At 33.8% G+C, this 15,715-nt stretch overlaps 1 protein-coding gene across 2 annotated transcripts in view; it reads right to left on the reverse strand.

Annotated features, from left to right (window-relative positions):
• The window catches only part of LOC145689023 (uncharacterized), a 68,124-nt gene extending 52,921 nt beyond the window's left edge, over positions 1 to 15,203 (reverse strand). For both annotated transcript variants that reach the window (XM_081763162.1, XM_081763161.1), the window contains exons 1-3: positions 15,101 to 15,203; positions 5,338 to 5,467; positions 2,141 to 2,280 (exon numbers count right to left, since the gene is read on the reverse strand). In XM_081763162.1, coding sequence (XP_081619288.1) covers positions 2,141 to 2,280; positions 5,338 to 5,457 — 260 coding nt within the window. In that variant the 5' untranslated portion in view covers positions 5,458 to 5,467; positions 15,101 to 15,203. The remainder of the gene's footprint in view (positions 1 to 2,140; positions 2,281 to 5,337; positions 5,468 to 15,100) is intronic.
• Between the last annotated feature and the right edge of the window lie 512 nt (positions 15,204 to 15,715).

The following is a 15,715-nucleotide window of genomic DNA, read 5'->3' on the forward strand; positions in this document are numbered from 1 at the left end:
AAAACAGCACATATGTTTCTTGCTCATAAAACAAAATTGACCTGGGGTTTCGACATTAGATTCTGTGTAACAAAATACATCGAATTCATACCTTGGGGTCCTATGCACAGAACTTTTATTTTGTGTGTGTGTGTGGCTGTGAATCAGGTAAGGAAACGGATTTCCATGAAAATAAATGAATAAAATATGATTGCTTATAGCTACTTTGTTCGTCTAGTAGCCATATTTGATTTAATTGATTTGGGGAGAAATAATTAGCGTTGGCAGCACAGCCATTTCTCTCCATCATGATAAATACAAGGTGTTCGGAAAGTCTCTATACACCTAATTCGTGACATTTTATAAGCCACAAAGGGAAATATTTTATGTGAAAGATTGCAACATTGCTTTGTTACCACTTTGCGTGGAATTTCTTTCTGCTATTCAGTCGGCTAGATGACCCTGAAATGGTTAATTGTAGATTATATGTGTTTCTTCTTTTGTTTTTGAAATGATTTAATCGAACTCACATTGGTGTATAGAGACTTTCCGAATACCCTGTAAATGACTGATCCAATAACATGGACTGTCAAAATTGAGAGGAAAAATACTAAAAATAAAGCAAATAAGAACATAATAAAGAATAAAATGATAAAATAGTGCCGTGCCGTGGAAAATCAGCGCCCAGGGCGAGAGTATACGTCGGTACCCCCGTACGTCAACAATCAGCCACGAAGCGCCATCACGGTTGCCACAAAGTGTAAGAAAATTGTTAAAAAGAAATCCTTCTTTTCCTTGATTTTAAGCAGTTTTTATCACTTTTTTCCTTTCATTTTATATATATCCTTTCTTTTTCCTCCCGAATTTTGTTCCCCTTTACTTCGGCGCCCAGGGCCGTTGCCCCGTTCGCCCTCCCCACGGCACGGCACTGCGATAAAACTTAACATAAAATAATAAATAGGGGAGATTAACAATATATTGAAAGATAAAACAATAAAACGAAAAAAATAAAACATTGAGAAGGGAAAAGCAAAGCGTTAAAAGACAAAGAAAATGCGCAGAAAATGTTAATCGGGTCAGCAGCAGGAACAAATCCAAGAACACAAGTAACACAATCTAGATCATCCTCCAAAGGACGGTGAAGTGTATTGGACAATCTGATTTGTCCTCTGATTTCTAACTATTTAGGACATTCAAGAAGAATGTATCGAATACTCACAGTGACAATATACTCCTTACAATACGAACAGGAGGCTGCTCGCAATAAATAATAATGTATGAGATGAAACAGCAGCCATATTGTTTGGAACTTGAAATGTAACTTGTGGTACCGCAGACCCCAGTTTACGTAGGAGTGACGAGCCAAGACTACTTGACATGTCCATACTCAATCAGAAATTCCAGAAACTTAGTTTGAGCTATTTTGTACTACCTTTAGATAGTCTACTGTGGAGTTATTCTAATCTAATAGGTTTTTGACTGCTGTTGTGTAGGTATCATTGCATGATAACGACCAATCAAATTATACTCTATTCCATCTAACCTAATGGATGGCTCAAGTAATTTTGACTTTTTTGCTGCTTTAGTGCTACCATGGGGAATAGAACCAGAGACCAAGCACACTGAAGTCGTGCATGCTAGCAACTCGACTAACCAGTGATGCATATGCGGATGGTAAATTTTGTTATATGTGCTAATTAGGAATGGGCAAAAAAGAGGTCAAAATGATTAAGAATGCAGTATGATACTAATTACTTAAATCTTGTGTGAACATGATCGTACAATAATTCTTTTTATGATAATTTATAGAAAACGTAAAATCGGGGATCACAAACGGAACATACTGTAGGCAAGTAGAATGTATTTTAAACGTTACTGGACTAAGTGGGGAGGCTTTAGCAGGGTAAGGCACCTCCGTATGCCACTGATGCAGAGGTACATTGTACTCTCTCACACACTGTTCTCTTTTCTTTTCTATCTTTTTTCAAAAAAGAAAACATTGAAACTAGACAATCTACTGTTAGAGAAAGTACGTAAGTAGCTAACAATGAGAGATGAAGAAAATACCCATAACTGCCAGCATTAAGTGAAAGAAAAGTATAACTTCCAATATTAGATTAATTAAAAAAAAAAGAGCGAAAATAAATGGAAACGAAAATACTCTTTCTCGCTCATTGTCTGAACCATCTTGATAAACACATCATCCAAAGGACCAGCATGCACCCGTTTCCACTTGATGATCTTACGCTTCCTCAGGTGTTCCTTCATGGATACTACGTACTGAACCCAAAAGCCACCAGGCTGGAATGAAAAATGCATTAGAATAGTATTTAAATGTATATATAGAGAAATCTATATTCACACAAACAAATATTATAGTAAACCAACATTTTCTTGTAGCATTAACGAATACTATTGATTGACATCGTTTTGTTTTCCATAAATTCATCTTGTAAAACTTGGATTATAGCTTGATGTTAAGACAGAATCGCCACTTAATTTGTTAATAATTTCTGTACGTAAGATTAATACTGTTGCGCGTTCAGTACTAATGCAGCACTGACGCTTGATACTCATTTTGTTCTCTAGAAATTTATTTCGAAAAGTAGCGATTAGCGACTTTAATTTGTTAATAACTTTCCGCACGAAGGAGCAGTAACATTGTGCTTGTAGCATTAACAAATGTTAATGGTGTACTTTGTTTTGTTTTCTACAAATTTATTTTGCAAAAGTGGGATTGTACTACGTAGCTTGATGTCCAACCAGAATCGCCACATTAATTTGTTAATAACTTTCTGTACATAAGATTCCCTAACATTGTGCTTGTAGCACTAACCAGAACTAACTGTAATATAATACTAACGATTGAGAATTTTGTTTTTATTTTTGAGAAATTTATTTGAAAACTGGGGATTATACCTTGATGTCAAGCCAGAATCGCCACTGTAATTTCTTAATGACTTTCCATACATAGGAACCCTAACATTGTGCATTTAGCACTAACTAACACTAATAACTGACATCCTTTTCGTATCCCAGAAATTTACAGGGTGTCCGGAATGGGACTGATGGTTTTTGAAAGTGTATGGTTTTAATATGGTCAGAGATACAGGAGAAAAAATCATTCATATTGAAGGAAAACTCAAAAAGTTTTGTTCAGCAAATGTTTACACTTGAACAGCTACCGGTGACGGCGCTACTATCGCCGATAAACAGAAATGGCGTCGGCAGTCGAAAAGGCGCAATGCGTGTGGTGGTTTGCAGAGACAAAATGTGTACCCCTGTACTTCTTCCCGAGGAGGCATGTGAAAGACCTTGTGTATTCTGGTGAAAAGATGCATAACCTTGATGAACTGAAGAACCGTATTAGGAATGTGATTGCTTCAGTAACACCTCAGATGTTACAGTATAGGTAGGGAGAGATTGAGTGCAGGTTAGATATTGTAAGTTATAAATGGAGTTCACGTGGAGTTACACTGAGTTAGAATGACTTGTAAGTAAGACCAAATAAACTTCTAGTAAGTAAGAGTTTTTCTTTAAAATGCATACTTTTAAAAACCGCCAGTCTCATTCCAGACACCCTGTATTTTGCAATAATGGCGATTCGAACTTGATGTCAAACTCGAATTGCCACTCGAATTTATTAATAGACCCTAACTTTCCGTACATAAGACCACTAACGTACTGCTTGTAGCACTAGCCAGCACTAAGATAGTACTAACAACTGACAGTCTTCTTTTTCACCTCAAAGTGTTTTTCAGAAGTAGCGATTTAGCTTGATCTGTATTTACTGATGAGGAGGTTAACCTACTTAGTATTTAAGTACTTTTGACTTCCAATTAAAAATAAACCATAATCGTGCCTCTACTTTATAAATAACTTCCAAATGTAGAAGGACTAATGTTCCGCTCTCAGCACCAATGCAACAATAATGATTGACACCCATTTTGTTCTCCAGAAATTAACTTTGTAAAAATGGGTATTATAGCTTAACGTGAAGCCATTCACAACATTAATTTGTTAGTAACTTTTAATAGTAACGAAATTTGTTAGTAACAATTTACATCCATTTTATTCTCCTGAAAGCTATTTTTAAAAGTTATGATTCTTACTTGATGTCAAGCCAGAATCGTCACATTTATTTCTTCGTACGCCAGACTCTGTAGGTGAAGCTCTAACGTTGTGCTTGTAGCACTAACGTAGCACTAATGACTTGTATAGCTTTTGTTGCGATTCACAGAGTTCGACCTTCATTTGTTAAACGTATGATATGAAATAGGTTCCGTGTTTGTAGCTTTCCTTTAAAAAATCCCTAAACTAACTCAAAATTTTCTCATTTCTTATTAAATTTTCCCTAGTTTGTTGAGTGTCTAGTTTTTAAGTTTAATTTACATACATTAAAGGAAGTGCGAACAACATTTGTTTTATCCATTTATTTTTGCTTCTATTTTTTCCTTCACTTTTTAAAACAAAAAATATACAGAAATATAGCTATCTAGCCAAGAATGGGTGCGAATTATATTACTTTGTACACACACACACACACACACACACATATATATATATATATATATATATATATATATATATATATATATATATATATATATATATATATATATATATATATATATATATATATATATATATATATATTCAACATTGGGAGGTGGGCAGATTTAAGACATCCTGGGGAGGGAGGATGAGACTTTTATTACGATAGAGGAATCTGATTTCTGAGGTGAACCTGTTGTATATTATAATTGATGTACATGAAGTAGTGGTATATATCAGTATTACAAATTAGTGCCGTGAACACATTCTGAAATCTGAATACATGCATATTTATAATTGGTATATTTCTACTTAGGCATCCACAATGATCATCATCTACAATTAGTTAAAAATCACATTTCAAATTGGATTATTAGGGAGAACAGTCTCCCCAGGTTCAAGATTGAGGGGTCATCCACCTCATTCACCCGGGATTTGCGCCAATGGCGTGTGTCTGCTAAAAGTAGCATAATTGGCGCACATTGTTGGTTTCGTGTACTTGTGTATCTTTTCTCGTTTAAAAAAGAAAATGAAGAAAAAGTTAAAAAAACGTAAGTAAAAACCAAATGAATAAATAAAATGTGATTAGCTCTTTAATATAGCTAAATTAATCTTAATCACATAACTTCTGTTATAAGAATTGGACAATCAACAAACTAGGGAAAATTTGATTAGAAAAGAGAAAAACTTGTCACTCAAGCGAAATTTTCTTAAGGAAACTTACGAACACTGGCTGGGGCGCTCCTGTTAGTTGGAAAATGAGGGAGACTGTAGCGATAAAATTATTGTTATAAATGAGCTTACCTGGTGTTTAATCATTGACGCAAATTCTTTTCGTTGTTCAAAGAAGAATGAGAAATGCTTCAGATCAATATTTGGATTGAATAGGTTACCATCATTCTCGCATATACGAAGCTCTTTCATTGTGAGGCAGCTGTAAAATGAATATTAAGGAGTTTAGTCGGGAAATATAGTTTGTCTCAACATAACACCCATTCTCCATAATTCTAATATTTTATATATTTTATTTATCTATAATTAGAATATGAATTCTACAAAATTATTACCATTTGAAAAATGTCCAAAGACGACACATACAAATCGATAGAACCTGTTGAGCTGAACATAATGATGTGTGTCATTATACAGGGTGTTCCACATAAAACCGGTACGTGAAGCGTACCGGTTAATCATCTGTAGTTAAATTGCTTGTGGGGTGAAAACACTGTCTCGAAAGTTGACTACACTGCATTTTATCGGAAACTTGAGTTCAGCAGTGTGTTCGTGCGTCAATTGTTGTGAGAAACTCCTATTGTTGAGTTGTTGCAATGTGTTATGTGTTGAATCAGTGCTTGTGGTAACAAGGAACATTTGACAGAAATGGGACAATTTGCATTAGAACAACGAATTGATATTGTGGAATTTTACATAAAGACAGACTCCATTAAGGACGAGGCGATCTTAAACGGAACATTATTAGAGAAATTAACAACAACACGCCTACAGAATTACAGCGTGTTGGTGGTAACGTCATCAAACGAAGTCAGCGGTGCCCGGATGCCCATGGGCAAAAACAGGTAACTGTTTAATGTTACTATTATCTATTCATTGTTATTTAGTTTATTGTTGCTGTTAAAAAGTGTTACTTGAATCTCGTGCGTGAGGCATACTGGTTTTATGTGGGACACCCTGTAGAAGTTATTGCATAGTTTTCGATAAAATAGGGGACAAAAAACAATTCATTTGTAAACCTCACTCTTTAATTTTCCTCTAGCAGAGAAAATTTCGTTGCTTTTGAATAAATGTATTTATAAATGCCCACTGCACTTACTTCCCACAACAGGTTTCTTAAATCCAAGCTTAAAATTTGTTGCCCAAAAACTCGGACTAACTAAATGTCTCCACTTGGCCAAATTTCAAATACCGGTAGACCGTGAGTGAATGATGTGCAAAAGCCCATACTTACCAAATTTTGAGCCTTTACATCTAATGGTTCGAAAGGAGTTCGTAATATAAGTGAAAAAGCTTCCAACAGCTCTTGTTACTACAACGTTCGCATTCGCAAGGAATGCCTTTCACAAAATCCGTGCTTACCTACAATTGTGATTAAGGAAAATCTATACAAAAGGGGTGAGGGTTGCTAAGGATCTATCTGTAATCTATGATAAAGTCAATAGACTTTTTTCACTTTTGGAATACTTTTGATATATTTTTAATGAGTGGAGAATTTGTTTCTATTGTTTGTATAATTAGGATGTTTGTGTTCGTAGTACACATATCTTTTTTATGCTTGTAAATTTCGCAACAAATGAAATCGACATAACCGTAAAAAGATCATAATTAGATTTCTGTTTTTTTTTTTCTGTTCAAGACTGCCCTTCAAGTGCTACGTAAACAGTAATTATTCTATTTTTATTGTGCCTAATTAATTAATTTAGATAGCCTATTTGATTGGGCATGATTAAGGAGCCAGAAATCATCTCACGCTTGTTCAAAGTCTATCACCATGCCAAATTTGATCTCGATCGGGCGAGTTATGTTAATTTCTTTTTGTTTGTTTGTATTTGTTTTCGAAAATCTGGCTCAAAATGTGACTGCTCATAATTCGAGAAGCAAAAGTTTGCATAACATAATAGGTTTTCAAATTCTTATATAACAGGCCAAAGTGTCAATTTTGTTCCCGGTGAGACAAGTTGGTGTTTGTTTTCGTAAGTGTGATTGCACAACATAATACTTTATAATCTTCTACAGAAGATCAAAGTCTATCACCATTCCAAGATTGATTCCAATCGCATTAGTTCAATTGAACTCTTACGATGTGTTAAGGGAAAATCAGTTGAAGAACGAATAAAATCTTTTTAAAAAATGTTAACTGACTTAACAAAATTCCTAAAGAGTTGAAAATTAAAGCACTAAAAATACCACAAAATAATAAAAAGAGCTTAAAAGCAGAAAGTAATAATTAAAAAGAGCTTATAAGCAGAAAATAATAATAAAAATAGCTTAAAAGCAGAAAATAATAATAAAAAGATCTTAAAAGCAAAAAAAGAACTTAAAAGCAGACAATAATAATAAAAAGAGCTTAAAAGCAGATAATAATAATAAAAAGAATTTAAAAGCAGAAAATAATTCATTACTCTTATATGTAATAATAATAATAATAATAATAATAATAATAATAATAATAATAATAATAATAATAATAATAATAATAATAATAATAATAATAATAATAATAATAAATGAAGTGAAAATTTATTTTACGATGTTTGTGATACTGTAGCATCCTTAGTTTGCAACGCTGCATAACCTGTATGGTATTGTATGTTCTTCTTTTACATGTAGATTTGAAATGTGTACAGGACCGGCATAGGCAATTTGCCGTCCCGTGCAATGAGATCATTTGCCCCTCCCCCTTTCTACAGAAATAACAAATCTTAAAAGCCATGATTTTAATTATGTTAGCCCATCATGAACAACGAAGGCAAGGGAAAGCGCACTTGTACCCAGAAAGACCTAAAGACTACAAATATAATCTCGTCGTGTCTGTTTCTTTAAATAATAACCTACTATGTTAGTGAAAGATGAAGCAAACACATCTCCAGAGGAAATATGGTAGCTAATCATTTTTTAAATATAGAATTCAATATCGAGCTTGATGATAAGAAACTTGTTTGTGGCAAAAGCAAGACTACTTTTCATATCAATGAAAATGAAATGAAATCTTTGAGTTTTACGTCCCACGGTTATGCCGGTTAGGCTAAAGGAGACGGTGATTATGAGAAATGAATGAAATGGTGGAATGAAGAAAGTGGGAGGAAACGGGAGAACCCCGAGAAAACCCACGCACACGGTGTTTGTCCACCACAAAGTTCACTTGGCGGGAGCTGGATCGAATCCGGGACCCCAAGCACCAGAGGTGAACGCTCTACCACTGAGCCACCGCGGCCCCCCTTTTCATATCAAAACTGTGATAACTTACTAAATGGAACAGGTGTTCACTACTGTTCCAGAACAGAGTTCTTGAATTTGACAGCAATCAAGCAATTCATACTGGGATTTGTTTGACCATTTGCTTTAGTACTGTACATGTAACCTCAAACTAATGCGAATTAAAAATGATTTTTGAATGTTGTATTAAAATAGAAGGTCAAGGTGCCCCCGTGGCTCAGTGGTAGAGCGTTCATCTCTGGTGTATGGGGTCCCGGGTTCAAACCCTGGTCCTGCCAAGTGAACCTTGTGCTGGACAAACACCGTGTGCGTGGGTTTCCTCGAGATTCTCCCGTTTCCTTCCACTTTCTTCATTCCACTATTTCATTCATTGCTCATCATCACCGTCTCTTTTAGCCTAGCCGGTATAACCGTGGGACATAAAACTAAAAAAATTCAAATAGAAGGTCAGCATAGTAAATTTAACTACCATCATCATGAAATCTGTTTCCAACAAGAAATATTTGTTTTAAGTAATATAGTTATGACGTCGCCCCTCGAAACTTACCTCTCTGTGCAAATGCACATGTTGCACAATATATACAACTCTGAATAACCTGACGTAGTGTCATTTGAAAAAAAAAAAAAACATACAGCTTTTTGTTCGGTTGGCAACACTGTTTATCTGCTTATATTGAAAAGTGTGTGAAACACTGAACTCTGTTGATATTTGCATGGTACAAGAATTCAGTTTTTTTTTACTCATTATTTTAAAAGTTACAAGGGCGTCAAGATAAATTATTCAATATATATATTGAATTGAAAACCTACTCTTTTGAAAGTGCTTAAAAATAAATGAACTTCGGAAATAAATATAGCAAACTTTCTGTCATATTGCTAATCAACGACGAATAATATCGAGCATACTTAAGCATTCATTTCAATAATCATTATTTTGATATGGGTATCCTAAAACACACTAAAATCAAGCTATTTAGATTGTATTTATGTAAAGCGATATTGTACCCAATATTCGAAAACGTTTATTGAGTATATATGAGTGACTCGGACGAACACAATAGAACACACCGTTATTTCCAGTGAAATTGAATTACTATTGGAATGGATTTTGATTGAACCATAGAACGGTATGTAGGTTATTTAATTTTGGAAATGTTCCTGCAACTGGCAGGGGAGGCTTGTTTGGTACGTGTCATTGCCAGTTTTTACCGTATGTGTAACACGTGCATTTGCAGGGGCGACAAGTATCGACGAGCGACAAAATCTGTCATATTTGAATACTACATTCATAAATCATGCTTAGGTTGCAATAGTTTAAGGTTACATGGACAATGCTGAAGCAAATGGTCAAACAAATCCCAGCATGAATTGCGTCATTGTTGTTAAATACAAGAAAATTTACAAACAGCAGCGAACACCTGTTCCATTTAGTTAGTTATCACAGTTTTGATATTAAAGCTAGTTTTGTCTTTGTCTGAAAGGGACGTTATACTCTTGTCTTTGTCAGAAACAAGTTCCTTATCATTGAAGATAGAAACATTTTTTTCTTTAACGGATGTAGAAGGAAAATCAAGAAATAAAGATGAAAGAGCTAGTTGCCTTTGGAATTGCAAATAGATATATTGTGATTGAAGTTCGATGTTGAATTCTATAAAGAGGATGACCACCTTTCCTCTGGATATGTGTTTGCTTTATCTTTCACTAATATAATAGGTTATTATTTAAAGAAGAAACAGACACAACGAGATTGTGTTTGTAGTGTTTATGCCTTTCTGAATACGAGTGCAGTCCCTATCCCCCCTTTCGTTATTCATGATGGGGTAGCATACTTAAAATTGTGGTTTTTAAGATTTGTTCTTTCTGGAGAAAGAGGGGTGGGAAATGATGCCATTGCACAGGGCGGCAAATTGCTTAGGGCCTGCCCTGGTCATTGCATTGAATTACATGGGGATGTTGAAGTATGTTTCCCCGAGCCGCTCATATATATAAAATGAAATGAAATCTTTAAGTTTTACGTCCCATGGTTATGCCAGTTAGGCTAAAGGAGACTGTGATTATGAGAAATGAATGAAATGGTGGAATGAACCTAGGTATATAAAGACTGGATTATTTATCTTCGTACGGCCTTGTAACTTTCAAACTAATCAGTACAAAGCACTTAAATTTCGTACTATGCAAATAACAACAGTGGGGCAATGTTTCGCATACTCTTCAGTACCACTTGATTAATAATATTGTCAACTCGAAAAAAAGTTGTATTTTTTTAAATGGCACTATGTCAGATTATTAAGATTTCAAATCTCTATGTGAAAAGAAAACATACAATTGCGCATTTGTCATGCAATGCTGCAAACTAAAGACGCTACAGTATCACAAACATCATAAAACAACAAAATTTTGGAGGGTTTTACAATAATAATAACCAAAGGAAGACTGACGAGGTAATACACATCCCAAGTACCTTAGTATCGAATACTACAGTCATCATATGACATATTTTGAACAAATACAAACAAAATTACAAGGAATTCAAATTTTGACTTTGTTCAAAGGATTTTATTTCGGAAAAGTGCTTGGATAAGTGTCGCTCCAAATTATGTACATTTTTTTCAATACACATGAAAATCATAATGGCGTTTTCACAGCAATTTGATATCTCATAAGATTTGGAAGATTTGAAAAAAATGGTAAAATTTGATATATTGCTTTAAAAGTGCGTATTTGCGTGAACTTTTTAAAACAAGTTTTGATTTATTTTGCTTATATAACAATACAACATTTTTTTTTTGGTAAGTATAATTACAAGTTCTCGGAATTACATAATTTGAAGCGGTGTAGCAAGCTTTAAAAGTTTTTGTCATATCTGCAGAACGGTTCGAGATATTAAATTACTCTAAATGCCATTGTGATGTTAACATATTGAGAACTATCTATGCAGTTGATGAGGTACTTACTTAAGCAGGCTTTCGAAATAAATGCTTTTGAAAAAAGTCAAATGTTCAATTCCTTGTAACTTTGTCCGTGTTACTTTGAAATCCGTCATATCATAATCATAGTATTCGAAATCCATCATAATCGTACTTTAGATTTGGATTGCCCTTTCTATCTCATTTGCGCTATTACTACTGTAGAGGCCACCAAAATTTGGGTGTTTGTGATACTATAGCGTCCTTAATTTGCAACACTACATGACAAATACAGTATTGTATATACATTTTTACATATATATTTGAAATTTGCAATAACCTGACATAATGCCTTTTGAAAAAAATACAACTTTATGTTGAATTAGCAACACTGTTAACAATGCGGTATCGCAGAGTATGCCAAATAATGTTCCCTTGCCAATATTTACAAGGTACAAAATTTCAACGTTTTTTGTTCATTACTTCAAAAGTTACAAGAGTGTATCTAGATAAATGGTCCACCCTGTATGTACGTATGTAAAACCTCCGTGGTGCAATTAGTTTAGAATTTCGACAAATGGACAAAAGTGTGAAAACTCTGCCTAAAATGCGTGAAGACTGACAAATGTCTAACTTCATAAGAAGTAAATATAAACTTGCACTATTAATATAAATATTTTAATTATATAATCATAAAGTACGCATCTACATTTATTTAAAAATGTATCAAAAGTATTCCAAAGATGAAAAGAAAAGGAATGTTTACTTTATTATAGCCCACAAATTGGTATTATCAATATTTCTTCTTCTGATGAAGAACGGAAACTGTTAGTTTCTGTTTTCTTCCCTTTTAGGGCTCGAATTTCATAAAATATTGTCTAGTTAAAAAAAATGAGTTTACAAAAAAATATTGTATAAGTTTTCAAATTTCTAGATTCAACAGTTTCAGAGATTTTTGTAATAACTGAATCTAATGGTCTACATTTCTATAGCTGAAGAGTATTGTATACGCTTTTTTTTCATTCTCTCCTATTTAGCACACTCATTCTTGGTTTTCAAGTGTTAAAATGGAGTAATAGCGTCCCGATATTATCGGTAATCTTTTAAGTTGGACAGTGTCTGGTATTCATAACTGCTTTACGAAAGAAAAGGGAATAATGCATTACTGTACTTTTAATCAAGCACACTATGCAATCTGACAATGGTACACTGTAAATATACACTATAATACAGTAAATTCCACATTTTTGTTTAAAATTAAGAAATTTCAGATTGATTCGAGTATCTAAGATGGGGTTACTTTACACAAAATATGAAAAAAAAAACTTGCACAGTCCTCTATCGGTAAAACTATGAACTGTAAAGATGAAGTTTCAACTGCTACCGTAAGATAGAACATCTAACTGTATTTTGTCTATAATGTTGGAGGTTAACATCAGTTCTAATTACTCGGAGGGTTTGTTGTTGAAGAAAGCAGTCTCATGATGACCGACAAAATTTAAAAAAATATGACCTACAAGAATTTCCGTTAAAGTTAAGTCAGTTTCGTGGAATACTGTTGTGTATAATGAGTCTTTGTGTATAATGAAACAATAGTTGAAATGGAGGTGTGAAACGTTTTAAAGCCATAGAAAAAATAAAACTGGGAGAAGATTGTTTCAGCCTCTAATCGGGGTTCCTTTGTACCGGTCCAAAGTAACCCCTTAGATAGGAAATTACTACTGCTGGTACCTCTTGCCTTCTAATTTTAGGTAAATTTCCTATTTAGGTAGATGCCGGAATGGATTTCTTATTGGAAAATAAATTACGAAGAATGGCGGATCCAAAAAAAATAGTTCGAAAGAGACTTCACTGAGGAAAAATCATTTTTTAGAAATCACTATATTTTTTTTGGGGGGGGGGGAGACTTCAAGCTTATACTCATAGAATTGACTAAAATTAGATTAAAAAAAAAAAAGAAGTCATGCAATTTGGGAGGGCTTCAGCCTGAAAGCCCCAAACCACGCAAATCCTCCACTGATTACGGTTGGGATGAGATTCTTGGACAAGAAGAGCAAACAAAGCAAATCAGTTTACGGGAATTTTTTTCTGTTCCTGAGTTGGCATTTTCGTAGGACATGTGCTACACTATTGAAATGTGGTTCCTGTGCCGGTACGAGAAACTACATAATTTTCTTTACAAATATCTATAATTCATATTAAGTACCGATACCGGTACCATCATTCTAATTTCAATATTCGTATACTGTATGCAGTTTTGTGTAAGAAGTGAAATGTATAAATACTGAAGGGAAAACATTGCACGGAAACATTATGTTCGTACGTTGAACATAGTTCTTTGTATATGGTGCAAGGTATCCTCACCTATGGGGCTACTTCGCACCAAAGTTTATATTTCAATAACTATGGTCATACTGAATGTTTACTGATGCACTTGCAGGATTGCTTTCCTTATATATATATCTAGCTATTATATGTTTAAAATACAGTGTTCTAAATCATTATGTTTTTAAGTTACAAACGATTTTCTTTAAAATTCCTTAAGTCTGCTGCAAAGTAACCCCGTCTTACGGTACCCCAGATTTTGTCTGTTGCTTGTAAAATTTGTAAACCGAATGATGAGTGTATTTTGCGCTCTGAAATTATTTTCTACCCTAAAAAAAAACGTTATTCTCACATGTTTACATCCAAGACCAACTCCAGCTGTTTTGAAACAACATGGTGTAACTGTTGATTTTTGAGTTGGAAGAGAGAGAGAGAGAGAGAGAGAGAGAGAGAGAATGTCACATTTCTGCACGTAGGGTTTTCACTTGAACTGTAATTCAGCTTGCATCTGCAGTGAATTCATTTTGCATTTCCATTAAAAAACATTTGGAAGCAAAAAGTTGTGAACCATGGCTAATAAACACAAAAGCACAATATTCTGTAATATTTCCTAAAGTGGGTGGCTATTCCAAGTAGTATTTACTAATACGAATGACATGAGATAAGAATTAGCGGTTAGATTAAAGATTAACTATTGATTTGCACTGAAAAATAAATTGGGAACCAGATAGATTCTAATAAGGAACTAAATGACAATAATTTCTTTCTTTGGGGTGCAAAAAAAGGAAGTCAACGAAAGGCTGACGTGGCAGGATGAAATCTTTGTTCATGGCAGCCATTTTGTTTAGCTCACATATAAGGAAAAAAAGGAATCAACACTCGTATTGTCTCTATAAATGTCAGTATTTATGCCTTTCTGCTAAATAAATTATAGACTGCAATTAAACTAAAAACTGAGATGCATAGTAGCACTCAATAATAAATAACAGCTTAAGTAAGGACAAGAAAACTTTTTTTTTTTTTTTTTTTTTTACCAGAATAAACTCATGAAGAAAGAATCTTAAAGTTCAAATATTGTTTCGCTTCAAAAATTTTACGACGTTTGACTCAAATCTCCATAATTATAAATTTAAAAGTTGAATTACATGCGTAAACATGTCTGAACATGATTTTATTGGCAAATTTCACTGTGCAGATTGAATAAACACGTTGCGAAAACCCTCAACGAAACGGACTACATGCGCAAAAAATATCTACAAATTTAAATATTTAATATAATCAATAGTGTACATACTTAAATTTAATAGAAGAACAACTTAATATTGTCTATTACCTATCTACTTACAAAAATCTAATAAATAAAACGATATTTAAGAGAAACTTACAAAATTTGTTGCAGCGCTCTTTCTTCCACTTTTTCCGCTCTTTCTAAATGGCGTCAGGAAGAGCGCGCGCCTCCTTCTTGCTCGTCCAGAACCGTGATGGTATGCTAATGGACTAAAGTATAACCAAGTCATTTCCTGTAGATGTAGAAAGGAGATCAGGGATTTTAAGCTTCGTTTGCAGATTTTCAGTATCAACTGAGCCTCATTTCCCTAAACTTGGAAAATTAATATTTAACCATATTTGAAATCTGTGAATTTATAGAAGCCAAAAGTAGGGTAGATGTACCAACACTGACATGGGGAAGCAATGGAATATTCGGACACTAAGATCAGATATATTTCTAGTCTGAATTTTAGAATATTCCAATATTCTATTGTGATACAGATCTATTCACCTGGGCCATACATCATTTTGGAAGTGGAAGTCTGACGAAATCAGTCTTTCGTCTCATCACAGATATTGTTTTCCGCAGATTCATTTCGTGATCCATTTTTAAGTTGCTTAATTTCTATTTAATAGCAGAGGAAATTCTTCTGTATTTCTTATTGCTGATATATATATATATATATATATATATATATATATATATATTGGCGTGGGAGACCGGGGTTCGA

The sequence above is a fragment of the Thermobia domestica genome, chromosome 7 (assembly GCF_964235325.1).
Source record: "Thermobia domestica chromosome 7, izTheDome1.hap1.1, whole genome shotgun sequence".
Classification (NCBI taxonomy): domain Eukaryota; kingdom Metazoa; phylum Arthropoda; class Insecta; order Zygentoma; family Lepismatidae; genus Thermobia; species Thermobia domestica.